A 16,188-nucleotide genomic window follows, 5' to 3' on the forward strand; every position below is an offset into this window, starting at 1 on the left:
TATTTAAATTTTATTAAAATTAGAAAAATCGTAAAAAATATAAAATATATAGAAATATAGAAAAATTATAAAATTTTATAAAATCATAAGAAAATTATAAAAATGTAAAGAAATATAAAATTTATAAAAAAATATTGTACCAAAATAAGCATTTTATAATTTTTCTATGACTTTTATTGATTTTATTTTTTAACATTTTTGCCATGCCATGCTGTATTGCAAAACGTGATGACTTCAACTAAAAAAAATTTGGGAGTCGTTAACTTTAACGGTCAACAATTAAAGTTAATGGTTAAAGGGCTTTTTTATGCATTTTACAATTTTTACAATTTCTTTTACGATTTTTATATTTTTTTCTAATTGTTAATAAATTTTAAATTCTTTTTTATTAAAATTTAATAATTTTTATAACTTTTCTTGATTTTTATTTTTTTATAATTTTTTGACACATGTCAAGCCGTGGTTGTGACAGGAGGTGGCTTTAACTAAAAAAATTTAGGAGTAGCTAACTTTAATGATCAACTATTAAAGTTAAAAATCAAATGGACCTTTTGATGCATTTTGATAGTTCAAATACTCAATTAAGTGAAAAAAAATTAATGGCTTAATTCCTTTTTTGAAAATGTTTCAGGGTTTTTTTTATACATTTTAAAAGTTCAAATGCCTAATTGAGTTCAAAAAAAAAAAGAATAAAAGCTTAACACTTTTTTTTAAAAGTTGAGGGTCTTTTCGATACAGTTTGAAAATTTAAGTACCCAATTAAGCGTAAAAAATTAGGAGTTTAATTACTTATTTTAAAAAATTTGAAGACTTCTTACACCTTTAAGCCAAAATTATTGTATCAAATTATTAATAAAATGTGATTATAAAATATTAAATATTCAGTATATTAAGTAATACACGTGTAAATCCAAATAAAAATTTAAATAGATTTATATTATATATTCACTTTCTATAAATATTAAGCTTTACATTTCTTATATTTATATTTTGATTTTAAATTTTAAATTTATACTAATATTGAAGACTATTTTAATTAGCTTTATATAAAAATTATTAAATGAATTTAACATGTCATAATTAAATAATATCACGTGATATAAAATCAGTATATTCTATATAATATAAAGGGTTATTAAATATATATGAGATAAATATCAAAATTAAACATAAACTTTGATACAATTTACAATATTATATATAAATTTTAATTTGGTTCAATTTTTACATTTTACTAACCCCATTATCTATGTAAATTATAGACATGATATTTTATTAGGTTAAGAAAACAAGCAAATAAGCTTAAATTATTTTCACATGAATTAAAAAATATGATATCAGCAATTTGCATCACATAGATAATAGGAGACCTCTCTTCACCAAATTCATAAGGTTTTCATACAATGTGCGGTTACTTTGTTCTCTAAGCAGTAAACATTGAAAACTTAAAGCAGTAACAACATAGGTTTTAAACCTACACACTTATTAAGTGCTCTTAACCATTTTATTTTCCTACCTCAAAGAGCCCCCGTACCTCTTGGGAGTGGAATAAACAAAAGATACCATACCCTCTTTATATCTGCTCCAAAATAACCTCGGCACCAGAAACCTTGAAGTCAGATGGCGCACCCTCCACATTCAGAGCTTTCACCTTTCCATCGACCACGTAGGCTGACCATCTACACAAAACCAACCATAATCTTACCATTATTTGTTTCCTTAGCATAGAGCATCGTTCGTTGTCTTCAAGAATATGTAAAACAAGCAAATTCTAAAACAAGGCACCGACTGGGACAGATTCGTAGATTAAATTGGTCCAAGACCTCTCAAGTTTATATGAGGATCGGAGATGAATGTCAAAGGCGTTTCTTCGATCTATATGAAATTCTGATAACAAATGCATAGTTCTAGAAGTACCTTTCAGAGCGAGGCCCAAGCAAAGCAGCAGAGAGATCTTTTCCCAATTCCAGGCTCTTGTGGAAGCTCCCATCAAAGTCCCCATAAAATTCAATCTATAAAGAGATTTTAGATGATTAAGAGATGGATAAAAAAATAATGCACTTCAATAGAGAAAAGGGAAGGGAAAAACAAAAACAGAACAAATAGCTTCGAGTTCAGATTGTATTAATCTCAGTTTAAATTTTTACAAATGCCAAAGATCTTTCAAAGTGATTACAGGCCCTCAGATAAAAAAATAATGATGCGACAGACTTTCTATCTTCCTAATCACTACATCTCCACTGAACCATACGTAATAATTAGGAATATGAGAACAATGATAAATCCAAATTGCAAAACAATAATATTAAACTCGTCAACAATCAACAAGACAGCATAAGAAAGAATTCGTACAATGCACAAGTAACACTACGCATCATTAACATGGAATGACTTACCACATCTTTGGCTTGCAGTTTGTCTGCCCAGGCATTCATAACATAAGGATCATTAATGGCAACACAAATGACTGAATCAATTCTTTTAGCCTTGAACTTATCGATGCTCTTCTTGTAACTAGGCACATGCTGTTGTGAACAAACACCTGTGTATGCTCCCTATACACAATCCCAAATACAATGTAAATCCAAGTTTCATCAAATTTCCATTCTAAATAATAACATCAGAAATAGCAAACTGATAGGTCCACACTCCACTTTCTTTTGTTCTTCTTCTTTCCTAAACCCGGTTCTTTGAAATACGAAAATCGTGCACCCTATGTTACCTAGACTTTTCTGTTTTGGACGCCTATGCCAGACACATATTTGGGCATAAATATCGGATTACAATCATCCAAATATATGAAAACGCTTAAAAAGAAAATTGGGGTATACTCGTGTTTGGCAGATACTTTCGTATCTGACACTCCCAATTCCGGGTAACATAGCAAGTGAACCAAATGCAAGGATACATCTACATTCTTCTTTAGATACTGCTAAATTGCTTTTTATTAAACTATTTAGTAAAATCTACCACATCGGAAAAGCTTTGAAAAGTTCCATTCTCTTTAACATAAACTACTTACTCCACTGCCAATTTCAGCATTATAAGAACTAAGAATCGTCACATCATAGATATCTAAACCATGCATATAGTACCTCATATACGGAGCAATCCTCCAGAATTCGTTAATATACAAATTTAAGCTCAGATTTTCCAAACACAATCTCGCAAAATCAAATTCCATCTCTCAATTTCCACATATATAGAGCAGGTGAAATTGGGGGGGGGGGAGAGAGAGAGACTTACAGGTAGTCCAAAGATGACAACTTTCTTGCCCTGAAATGAAAAATTCTAAAACAAAATTAATACATACTGAATTAAATAATATTGAAAGAGAAACTATACAACGAAACCTTGAAGATGTCATTGACAGAAGTAGTGGAGAAATTGGAGGTAACGCCTTCATCCCAGCTTCGAGCTTTCTGGAGACTAACTTGGGATGCGGCAGACAGAATGTCAGTCCCCACAGCAACCGAGGCATAGCTTCTCCTTGACGCTTCCGTTAGAAGACTTGACTTGATAACGGATAAGGTTGCTCGCCTTAGAATTGTTGACGCCATTGGCTCAGGATGCAGCTGTTGGTATGGGATTCTTTGTCTCAGTCTCTGCTTTGCTTCCGATTGTTTCTTTCACAGGTTTTGGGAATCTTGTTGGTGGAACAAATGTGTTGGGCGGGCCTAACTGGCTTTAACCATTTTTGGACTAAGTTTTGGTATTCACAGCAAAAACAAGTCCTCTACGTTATTGGTCTACAGAAAAATGATTTTTTTTTTAAATATATTGATATTTGGAATGTCTAATATATTTTTAAACTACTTTTTTATCTTTACTATTGTATTTAATAATTAAATTTTATTAAATTAATTTATATCTTAAAGTTTTCAAAATAATATAATTAAGAGATTAAAACATGATAATTGACAAATTAAATTTTCAAAAATGATAATTAGAATGAATATACTATTATTTAAAAATTACAGAAATAATAATTTAATTCAAACATATTATTTCATAAAAAGAAATGTCAAAACTCCTAAGTAATATTATTAAAATAATAAGATAATATAAAAGATATAATTATCTTTGTTTTATTTAGTAATTAGATAGAATGGAAGCTAATTACTTAAAAATATTCATTTTATTCTTCCAGCTCATTTGTTTTTAACATGTACAAATTGATTAACATGATTGTCAACTTTACTTTTGTAATTGAACATTGTTGGTCAGCCTTCAATTTTAAAAATGATTTTCTCCTCCTTACATTACTATGTATATCAATTAGCTTAACTAATAATTAATCAAATATAAGAATAAATCAAGATGTGTTTGGATGTATTATTAAATTGATTTTTATTTGTGTCAACTTAATATATTAAAAAAACCTTTTTAATATTAAATTATAATATTTTTTTCTATTAGTGTCATCTATTCATATATTCGAAGAGGAACTAACAATGCATATTATAGGGATACTCATTCTGTTAGCTAATGATTATTAGTTGATAAAAATTAAATTATTTTTGCTTCAAATCCACCTAACTTAATTTTATTCTCGAAAAATGAGAATTTTCGTAGAAATTTTTTAAGGCAACGAAGCAAAGCGCCAGCAAACTCGAAAGAGAAGAAGCCACGAATAAATAGAAAAACCACAACAAAAATAGTACACACCAAGTGTTTGAATAAATGCTTTTAAAAGTATTCTATTACTTTGAAGGATTACAATTGAGTGATTAAAAATGAGGGGGGAAAGTCTTTATTCATAGTTGAGATCTCATAGATTCAATAGTACCGTAACACCCTTTACCCGAGACCGTCGCCGGAGTCGAGCATGAGGCGTTACCAGACTAATCTTACTTGTTCGAGGCGTAAAAAAAATTTTCCGATTATTTACACAAATCAAAACAATTTATTTCACTATTCATAATAAAACTATCCACCTGCGTGATAGTCACTAAATTAATTATAACTCGAGTTACAAAACTCTAAATTTAAATATGTAAATTTTTCCTGAAACTAGACTCATATGACTTCTTACCATAATTTTTCCAGAATTTTTTATTTGGCCAATTAGTACAGTTTATTCATTAAATGTTCCCCTGTTTCGCAGTTCAGCAGACCTGACCTCTCTTCACTAAAACTCAATTATCTCATTATACAGAATTTGGATGACATTTACGTTTGTTTCTAATTAAAATAGACTCAGTAAGGAATCTATACCTATAAAATATGACTTATAATTATTTTTATAAAATTTCTAGTGATTTTTCAAATTTGGAATAGGGGATCACAAAGTCACTCTAAACCAGTCTTACAAAAATTTAAATATCTCAGAATATAGATTTCCTTTGCTTGCTCTGTTTCTTTCCTACGAAAATAGACTCAATAAGATTTAATTCTATATCTTATTCACTATTTAATTCCATTTCTACAATTTTTATTGATTTTTCAAAGTCACGTTACTGCTATGTTTCCTAACTGTTCCATGGCCAACTCTTACTCTTTCATAATTTCTTTGCATCAAACCTCATTTAAGCATACATAATACCAAAACAAGTTCTTATTTAGCTATATCATAAGCTAATCATTACCAAGTAATCACATGCCATTCCTTAATCATATCATAAGGACATACACATAAAATAGCCAAGTCCCTATACATGCCATAACTTAAAAGTATTTCTAGTTACAAAATACTGAGATAACTCATTGATAGTGTGAGGCGATCTCTAACGTCTTTACGATTTTTCGAGTTGGCTTTGCGATACTATGAAAAAGAGAAAAAAGAAAGGGAGAAAGCATAAAGCTTAGTAAGTTTGCATGTAAATAAACAACAACATTCTAAATGAATTATCTCTTTCTTATCTTATCAAAATCACTATAACCTTTAAACTCAATATGCATAAGTTTTGAATTCTTACCTAAACCTCTCAAACATGTACTTATCTTACCTTTCCTTTGGTACACTCTTTAAATTTCCCTTTGAACCACTTGGAATACTAAGGATACATGGGTACCTTTCCTTTTTAAACTTACCATTGCCATGTCTTGACATGATCTTACATGGTATCCTTGCCTTATGAACTCACCATTGCCATGCCTTGGCACGGTCTTACATGGGATCTTTGCGTTATAGTTGTTTATCAATGCAATGTCTTGGCATGGTCTAACATGATTTCCTTGCCTTGTAAAACTTACCAATGTCATGCCTTGGCATGGTCTTACTTGGTATCCTTAAACCCTAATGTCATGACATTTGCATCCTATACATTCCTAAGGTTCAACCGGGACTTTTAAGTATCATTTCTCCATCAATTCTTGCTTGAATCATCAAGGAGTAAATTTAAAAAATAAATATATAGATGCTGAAAAATAAAATCATTAATTATAATTAATAAAACATTGCATTTATTTACCGCAAACTTACCTCGATACAAAATACGATCAAATATTTTGATTTAGTCCTCAACCTTTTTCTTTCCTCGGTCTAACCCCAAATTTTGTTCTTTTTGATATATAATAGAAAATTTAACTTATTTAATATTCAAATTTATCAAAACAGTCTTTAACTCTAACTTTGAAAAAATTATGATTTTACCCCTAAAATTTTGTATATTTACACTTTTGCCCCAAGGCTCGGAAATGAAGCTTTATCCCTAATTATTATGTTTTATGACATGCTGATCATTTATTTACCTATGGCAACATCAAATTCTCACCCTAACATGTACTTATGACCATTAGATATTTTTACCGATTATGTCGTTCTACTCGTTTTCGCTTGAAATCGCTTAGCTCAAGTTGTGTAACATAATTTCAAGCTTCATATTCTACCATAAAACATCAAAATAAACATATTTCACCTATGGGTATTTTTCCAAATATGAACCCTAGGTTAAATTATTGCTAGAATAAGCTAAATTAAGTTACCGGGACTTCAAAAACGTAAAGAACATTAAAAACGGGGTTTGGAATCACTTACTATGGAGCTTGGAAGCTTGAAAAAACCCTAGCTATGGAGAACCCTTGAAATTTCGGCCTAATGAAGAAGATGGGCACATTTTTCCATCTTTTTCCCTTTTTTAATCTTTTAATTACCAAATGACTAAAATACCCTTCATTAAAACTTTAGTTATTTTTACCTATGTATGTCTATTTTTTGTCCATAAAAACTTAATGGACTAATTGCCATTTAAGGACCTCTACTTCAATTATGCTCTTCAATTTAATCCTTTAGCATCTAAAACTCATATTTATCAACTTTTGCAATTAAGCCCTAGTAGGCAAATTAAGCATGCTATCTATAAAATTTTCCATCGATACTCTAACACATGCATCTAATCACTCGATAATTATAAAAATTAATCGAAATAAAATTTTCTTTCTCGGATTCATGGTTTTGCAACTGCTGTTCCGTTTAGACCCTATTTCGGGATGTTACATTTCTCCCCCCTTTAGGGATTTTCGTCCTCGAAAATCTTACCTGTGAAAAGATTTGGATATTGTTTTTGCATAACCTCTTCAGGCTCCCATGTAGCCTCGTCTACCCCATGTCTATTCCATAATACTTTCACAAGTGCAATACTTTTGTTCCTTAGTTGCTTGACCTCTCGAGCTAAAATCTTTGCCGGTTCTTCACCATAAGTCATATCTTGCTGAATCTCAACCTCTGTCTGTGGAATCACATGTGAAGGATCAGAACGGTAATGACGTAACATGGAAACATGGAACACATCATGAATCTTCTCTAACTCTGGAAGCAAAGCTAACCGATATGCTAATGGTCCAACTCTTTCAGTCACCTCAAACAGTCCAATAAAATGTGGACTTAGTTTGCCTTTCTTGCCAAATCTAAAGACTTTCTTCCACGGGGATACTTTCAAGAACACTTTGTCACCAACTTGATACTCAATCTCTTTTCTTTTCAAGTCGGCGCAAGACTTTTGTCTATCTGAAGCCGCTTTCAAGCAATCTCTTATAACTTTCACTTGCTATTCAGTTTCTTTAACTAAATCAACCCCGTAAATCTAATTTTCTTTAAGCTCTGTCCAATACAAAGGTGTATGGCATTTACGTCCATACAAAGCTTCATAAGGTGCCATCTTCAAACTCGACTGGTAACTATTGTAAAAAACTGTGGTCAAGTTTTGACTAAAAACAAACATCTTAATAGTGATAATTATAAGCAAACTCTACTAACGGTAAATATTTCTCCCAACTACCTTGAAATTCTAAGACACAAAATCTGAGCATATCCTCAAGTATGTGAAAGGATGGAAATTCTACCAACTCTCTCTGACTGACCATCGGTCTAAGGATGGAAAGCTGTACTAAAACTCAACTTTGTGCCTAAAGCTTCCTGTAACTTCTTCCAAAATCGCGAAGTGAATCTCGAGTCTCTATTTGAAATAATAGATAACGGTACTCTATGTAGTTTAACTATCTTTGAAATATACAACTCGGCCAACCTGTCAAGTGAATAATCCATACAAACTGGAATAAAATGAGCCGACTTCGTTAGCTTATCAATCACAACATATACTGCATCTTTCTTTCTCGGTGTCAATGGCAATCCTGTCACAAAATCCATGGCAACTCGGTCCCATTTCCACTTAGGAACTAACACAGGCTGCAATAAACCTGAAGGTACCTGTTGTTCGGCTTTTACCTACTGACAGATCAAGCATCTAGAAACAAACTCTCAGATATCTCTCTTCATTCCTACCCACCAATATATTTTTTTCAAATCATTATACATCTTTGTACTACCTTGATGAATAGACAAGGAACTGCTATGTGCTTCCTCTAAAATCTTTCGAATAAGCTCATCATTCTTTGGTACACATATCTGATTTCTGAACAATAAACAACAGTCAAAACCGATCTGAAAATCTGACACTATACCTGACTCACACTGAGCTCTTTTGGCTTGCAACTAACTGTCATTTTTCTAAACTTCACAAATTTCTTCAAGAAACATTGACTTAACTCTTAATTCGGCTAAGATAGAACCATCATCCAATAAGGTTAAACTAGTGTTCAAAGCTCTTAATGTAAATAAAGATTTTTTACTCAAAGCATCAGCAACTACGTTTGCCTTACTTGGGTGATAATCGATCACTAGTTCATAATCTTTAATCAACTCTAGGTATCTTCTTTGCCTCAAGTTCAAATCTTTTTGAGTCATCAAGTATTTCAAACTTTTATGATCAGTAAATATTCGGCACTTCTCACCATACAAGTGATGTCTCCAGATTTTCAATGCAAATACAATGGCAGCTAGTTCTAAATCATGTATCGGATAATTTTTCTCATGTGGCTTTAGCTGTTTAAAGGCATAAGCAATTACTTTCCTTCCTGCATAAGTACACAACCTAATCCATTTAAGGACATATCACTATAAATCATAAACTCTTTACCCGGTTCTAGTTGTACTAAGACAGGAGCTTCAGTCCATTCAAACTTGACATCTTTCTATAGTAATCTTGTCAATGGAGTAGCTATCATGGAAAATCCCTCTACAAATCGTCTATAATAACTGGCTAGACCAAGAAAACTTCTGATCTCTGATACATTCTTAGGAGGCTTCCAATCAACAATGGTTGAAATCTTGCTCGGATCAACTTTAATACCTCCACCTAAGACTATATGTCCAACAAAACCAACTTCTCGAAACCAGAACTCACTTTTGCTAAACTTGGCATAAAGTTGATTATCTCTCAAAGTCTGTAAAATTGTTCTCAAATGTTCTGAATGCTCAGTCTTATCATGAGAATAAATCAAGATATCATCAATGAACACAACTACAAATTTATCCAAGTAAGGTCTGAAAATTTGATTCATTAAGTCCATGAAAATGGCAAGTGTCGAAACCAATTTTTTAAAGGGATGTTTTAAAAATGGGGATTGACTTTTGAAAAACGAAAACAGGAGTCGCCACCAATCTTTTTAGGTGTGATTGGATCACCTTATAAAATGTTTTGTTTTAAAACATTAATTTTGGTCTACGAAATTATGAGAAAAATAGGTTCGGGAGTCGGTTACGTACGAGGAAGGATTAGCATCCTCGTAACGCCCAAAATTGGTACCAAATTGAGTAATTCTTGTCTTAGTGTCAGAAATTTGAAAGAATTTTAAAAAAATATTTCCTTTAAACTGTGATGTTTTGAGAGAAGAATCAAGATTCATTCATTTTAAAAGAGTACAAATATCACATCCAGCATGATTGGACATGATATCTTTAATCTTTCATAACTAAAATCATCTCATGATTTATAAAACTTGTTTAAAAGGATATTTTAAATATTTAGACAAACGAAAAAAATTGCAACCCAGTATGTTAGGGCACTATTTCTCGAATTTCTAAGTATTCAAAACATTGCCTTACTTTTTTTTTTAAAAAAGTTCCTTTTTAATTAAATAAGATATGACTTTTGGTTTTAAAAAATGATATGTTTTTAAAATAACCTAATTTCAATATATATATGTTTTATCATTTCATGCAAATATAGTAAAGGTGACGAACAATGATCTAAATTATCTAATATGCTATTATTTCATGCATGGTCATAAATGGTATCGTTACATACAAAGTATAGAATATAGTGAATTCAATAGCATAAATTATATAACACATACATAACAACATTTTATACAAATATATATCTAAATTATCATAAAAAACTAATTTTATGAAAATAAATAAATAGAAGAATATAATGATATGTAAAACCTAACCCATTAAAAATATTAAAATAAAAGAGAATTTAAAAATAAATAACAAATTAAGTGTATGAAATAAAAATAAGTTATTTAGAAATATATTAAAAATGTAAGAACAATAAAGAGAACCTATCTTCTTTAAAGATATATACATATATATAGGTTTTACTATAAAATACAATAACTTAATATAAAAATGTATTAATACTACAATTACGTACAAAAATTAAGATATATATGATTAATAAATAATAAAAATAATGTATATTTTATAATAAAGGTGATATTAAAGAAATATGGTATAATATATAGTATATAACATAATAAAAAACATAATAACATAAATCCTATCGTAATAAAGGTATATATAATAAAATGTACATAATATAATATGTAAAAAATATTTTAAGGAATAATATATAATTAAATATAATATAATATAATATAATATAAATGTAATATAGATACTATAAATAAGAATAATATATACTACTTTATTAATAATAATTTTAAAAGAAAACTAAAAATATTTATAATATTAATGAATAATACATAATTTTAATAAAATAATATAAGGAAATATATAATAAAATATATAATAAAATATAATTTTATATATAAAATATATAATAATAATATAATGGATAATATAAATATAATATTACATGATTGATATTCATAAAAAAATAATAAGTAATATATATAATATATTTAGAATAAAAATATAAGGATTAAAATTGAATTAAAGTAAAAATTTGGGATTAATTTGTGAAATAATAAAATCTTTGGACTGATTAAAACGCTCATCGAAATTTGAAGGACTTATCGGTAATTAAGCCCTAATCCCAAAAACGCACCGCTTTCGAAATGAATTTTAAAGGTCATTTGGATTAAATTAAAACAAATATAAAAGATTAAGGCCACATTAAAATAAAAATAAAATGAAATTGAAAAATTAAAAAAAAAACGGAAGGATCAATTGGGAAATTTGCCCATTCTCCAAAAACGCGCGGATCCTCCCCGGGTAATCGGGTCAACACGCGGATCTTCCGTTTGAAACGACGCTGTTTAAATGCTTATTGAATTAAGCCAAACGACGTCGTATTACAGGGGCTATATAAGCCAAATCTTAGCCTGAAAATCATTTTAACATTCGGTTTTTAAAAAAAATAAACGAAATTCTCTGAAAAAGGACTCGAGGGCCGATCCCGGTGCTGTTGAACCTCCGTCCAAGGGTCTCCTCACGCGCTCACGTGCCACCAAAAACGGTGGTCGGAAGGTCAAAAATCTTCACCCTTTTCAGCGAAAATCAGGTAATCCCTTTCCTTTTTTACTATTTGTAATATATATTTAAAAAAAATTCACCTTTGTACTCGAGTAGCTACTGGTACTGTAAGTTAGTAATACTGTGCTCTGTTGAATCTGTGTGTATATTTCTCTCTGGAAAATCGTGTATTACAAATCAGAAAAAGATGGGTTTTTATAACCCTTTGTAAGTGATTTACAATCTGGGAAAGAAATCTTTTGATTTCTTTCCATATTTTGCCTCTGTTTTCTGTTATGGTTTTTTCATTTTGCAGATGTCTCGCAAGGAAATCAGTGAACCAGGATGATTAGGCCCTGATGGCGACAGTGCTGGCACTGATCTACTTTCATTCGGCTTCAACTACGGCCAGATTCGAGATCGAGAATTACGGCGTCGATGGGGGTAGATGGAACGACCGAAGTTGAAAAGGCGCGGTTTGCGGCGCGAAGTTTCTGGAAATCCTAGGGTTTCCAAATTAGGTTTAGGTATTGGGCCTCACTAATTTGAGTCTCTTTGGGCCTTGTATGTTTTGGGTTAAGGGTGTATGGGGCACCGGGTTTTGGGTAGTTAGGTATGTTGGGCTTATGGGTTAAAAAATGTGGGCTACGGTATTGGTGTTGGCTCTGCTGGGTTATTGGGCTAGTTTGTAACTGGGTAGTGGTATAGGTCTTAGGTATTTGGGCTTATCAAGCTTTGAAGCTCGTTTATTGTAAATGGACTTGTATAAATGGACTCTATTTATTTATTAATTTAATTCCTACAAGCCCGGGTAAATTTGGGTTATTACAGTTGCCCCTCTTTGCTCATTGCTGTGTAACAGGAATAGAGCAAAGACTATAAAAAGATCAAATTTGCCCAGTTTCAAAATCTTGATCCTCATCTTCCTCAAAGGTAATCTGATGTCTTCAGGAGAGTCAAATTGGCTATCTTCAACTTGCTTCTTGAAAACTCAGGAACATTAATTTGTTATTTTCAATCTGCTCCCCGTCTAATACGGAGATGTCAATTCTACTATCTCCAATCTGCTTCAATGAAAGTCAGATCTGCTATATATCTGCTTTCCATTGAAATGGATATGCCAGATTTATTATCTTGGATCTGCCTTGGTGTGAGGACCTCGAGATTCAAATCTGCTATGTCCTCGATTTGTTCCTTGTAAACACAAGAATGCCAAATCATCTTGGATCTACTTCAGTATAAACATCTGAAGGTTAGATCTGCCATGCTTCTTCCCTCCGTCAGATATGGAGACGCCAAACTTTGATTTGTTCTCTGACAATGCAGAGATGCCAAATAATCTTAGATTTGCTTCAGTGTAAACACGTGAAAGCCAAATCAGCTATGTGTTCGATTTGTTCCTTGCAAACACAAGGATACCAAATCATCTTGGATTTCTTTGAGAACATCTGAGAGTCAAATCTGCTATGTTCTCGATTTTTTCCTTGTAAACACAAAAATGCCAAATTATCTTGGATCTGCTTCAGCATAAACATCTGATGGTTAGATCTGCTATGTGTCTGCCCTCCGTCGAATATGGAGACGCCAAACTTCTATTTTTTCTCCGACAATATAGAGATACCAAATCATCTTGGCTCTGTTTCAGCGTGAACACCTGAAGGCCAGATCTGCTATACTTTAACCTGTTACCCTACTGCTTAGGGGGTTAAGGCGCATCTTCGATCTGCTCCACTACTGCTTAGGGAGATAAGATCCGCAATTTTGACCTGTTACCCTATTGCTTAGGGGATTAAGGCGAGTCATCGTTGATCTGTTCTGCTACTGTTTAGGGAGATAAGATCTGTAATTTTAGCCTGTTACCCTACTGCTTAGGGGATTAAGGCGCTGAATTTTGTAATTTTCAATCAATCTTGCTACATTGTCCACTGGGGAATCCACTTGTAGAATTGATTTCCTGGAATTTATGCTTATGCCAAATAATTAAGATGCCATGCTCCTAATTAGACATATTATGATGCAAAATGTTTATGAAAATAACTCCTATTTCGGACGTCATCACTTATTCATCTATCGAGCTTTCCATCTCGTTCTTCTCGACATATCAATCATACTCTACTCGTATGCATCGAATCTTCTCCATCAATTTGGTCTACCGTACCATTCCCTGAATGTTACGACCCACCGAAGATGTTTATGAAATGATCCTTTCTTAAGATCAATATTGCTTAAAACGTCCAACCACCTTTTGGACTGAAGAAGAAAATCTCTCGAGTATCTCTAACCCATACATATGAGAATTCCTTAAACAATTGTCTTGTTTCAGTTTCTTGTATTATCTAGAAATTTCAAGAGTAATATGCAAAACTTCGTTTGTGAAGATATTTTAGTTCATCTATCATTATTTCAATGCAACATGCTTTATGAATAATGGGAGACAAATAAATGGATCCTGGGGATAATTAGATTTGGACAAATTATTGGAAGGAATGCGAAAAGATTAATCTGAGAACATATCTTTGCGAAGAAAAAGAATTCAAAGATAGTAAATAGGACAGAAATCAAATGCCCCAGATATCGCCGCTTGAGCGTCTATAAACCAGCTCAACGAAAACTTTTTTGAGTTCAACATGTGTTTAAAGGATCCAAAGTAATTCATTGATGCCTCGATATGTAACATACTTCACTTCTCGTCGAATCAAGTATAGCATGGTCACTGCATGACTTCCCAAATTTGAGCTGGCCTTTCGGGTTTTCAAATCAAAAACCCCTTTGGTCTCAAGGCGCCCTTTGCGGGTTTTCACCTTGGCCTCTCCATTTTTCTTTTTTTCTCTCTTTCTTTTTTTTTTCTTTTTTTTTCGAAATAGAAGTCCCAAAGTGCCCTTTACGGGTTTTCACCTTGGCTTTCCTTCCCCTTCAGACAAAGTACTCCTTAACCGAGTCCGAATTCACTGGATCAGATAAATTCTTCCAATCCATTTCTTGTCAAAATCAGTGCACCTCTAGAGAAAGCCCCCTTTGCAAGATATGGCTTTTCCCAATTCGGCATCCTTTTGCATGGGAAAGATCTTTTTCAGCACAAGGTTTTCTTTATGAAATTCTTTTGGATGAACCTTCTTTGTCAGAAGTCTGTGTCATCCATTCTTGGTACATTTGCTTAGGATGAATACTTTCAAGTTAAGTTTACTAGAGGTATTCAATTCTTGACTCCATCAAACCTTGGAGGAAAAATCTTTATTTATAAACCCATGAGAAAGGGATTGCCCTAGCAGCAGTCCTGGCTGTTGTTTGTCAAACCCTACAAAAAAGATGGTTCTATGATTCTCATCAGACAAGAATGAAGTTGCTGACTTTATCCTTCAACCTGGAAAGCTGAGGTACAGAGATTACTCCCAGAGCATACATCCCACCATGACTTGATGATGTTTCTGAAGCATCCCTAATCTTCATAAATTGCCCCCAATTGTGAAGTTGCCAAATGAGCGCAGCAAATAGGAGCCAGAAAAAATATGGCTGTGGTGCTCCTTTGATACATATAGTATAGAGAATGAACAAACTCTTGCAGATCATCAGCCGAAAACCCAGCCTGGTCTAAGAGAACATGATAGTGGGTCTGCCTCGTGATTCTAATCATTCCAGCATGGGTACCAAGGCAAAAAATCATTGTTCTTTGGATGGCATACTTTGTTGTCAATGACAGTACCATATGGCACATTGTCAGGAGATCTCTGCTAAAAAAACTTGGTATAATGGTTTTTCGTACAACAATAATCACAATTTTAGGGTTCCACTTCTCATCAAGAAACTTGCAAGCCTTAATAACTTGATCAAAATTTGATTGAATTGAGACTCGCTAACCCCATCCCTAAAAATAATGATTTGATCAGGTTTCCTCTTCCTTGAACTTGTATAGAAGTCTAAGAGAGCTTCCTTAATGATACCGTCATCCACTCTGTTAGAAACTAGTTTTGAAGAAAGAATCTATCCTTTTAAGCTTCAGAGACTATGTACGGCCTGATGCCCCATAGTTGGAAATCAATGGCCACCTCCTGGAGTTAACTATCGCAGCTATTGACGGCACATCAGACTGCTCAGGAAAGCCAAACAATGCACCCATTCCAAGGATGATGGTTGGAACCTTTGAAACAACTGGAATTTGAAGGTGTTTGCCCCAGCGTAAGCATAGAGAGTAGGCGGTAGTTTCTTAT

At 32.3% G+C, this 16,188-nt stretch overlaps 1 protein-coding gene across 2 annotated transcripts; it reads right to left on the reverse strand.

Annotated features, from left to right (window-relative positions):
- Nucleotides 1–1,344: 1,344 nt before the first annotated feature.
- On the reverse strand, nt 1,345–3,746 carry LOC108454269 (peroxiredoxin-2F, mitochondrial). 2 transcript variants are annotated; one of them, XM_017752677.2, is made up of 5 exons: nt 3,354–3,746; nt 3,247–3,276; nt 2,397–2,555; nt 1,918–2,012; nt 1,345–1,679 (listed from the first exon to the last, which is right to left on the reverse strand). In XM_017752677.2, the coding sequence occupies exons 1-5, from the start codon at nt 3,558–3,560 to the stop codon at nt 1,574–1,576; spliced, it is 597 nt and encodes a 198-aa protein (XP_017608166.1). In that variant the 5' UTR covers nt 3,561–3,746; the 3' UTR covers nt 1,345–1,573. The 2 variants fall into 2 exon arrangements, with proteins under 2 accessions (XP_017608166.1, XP_052876390.1); XM_053020430.1 differs by having other exon boundaries at nt 3,247–3,291; nt 3,354–3,710.
- Nucleotides 3,747–16,188: the final 12,442 nt, after the last annotated feature.

The sequence above is a fragment of the Gossypium arboreum genome, chromosome 10 (assembly GCF_025698485.1).
Source record: "Gossypium arboreum isolate Shixiya-1 chromosome 10, ASM2569848v2, whole genome shotgun sequence".
Taxonomy (NCBI): Eukaryota; Viridiplantae; Streptophyta; class Magnoliopsida; order Malvales; family Malvaceae; genus Gossypium; species Gossypium arboreum.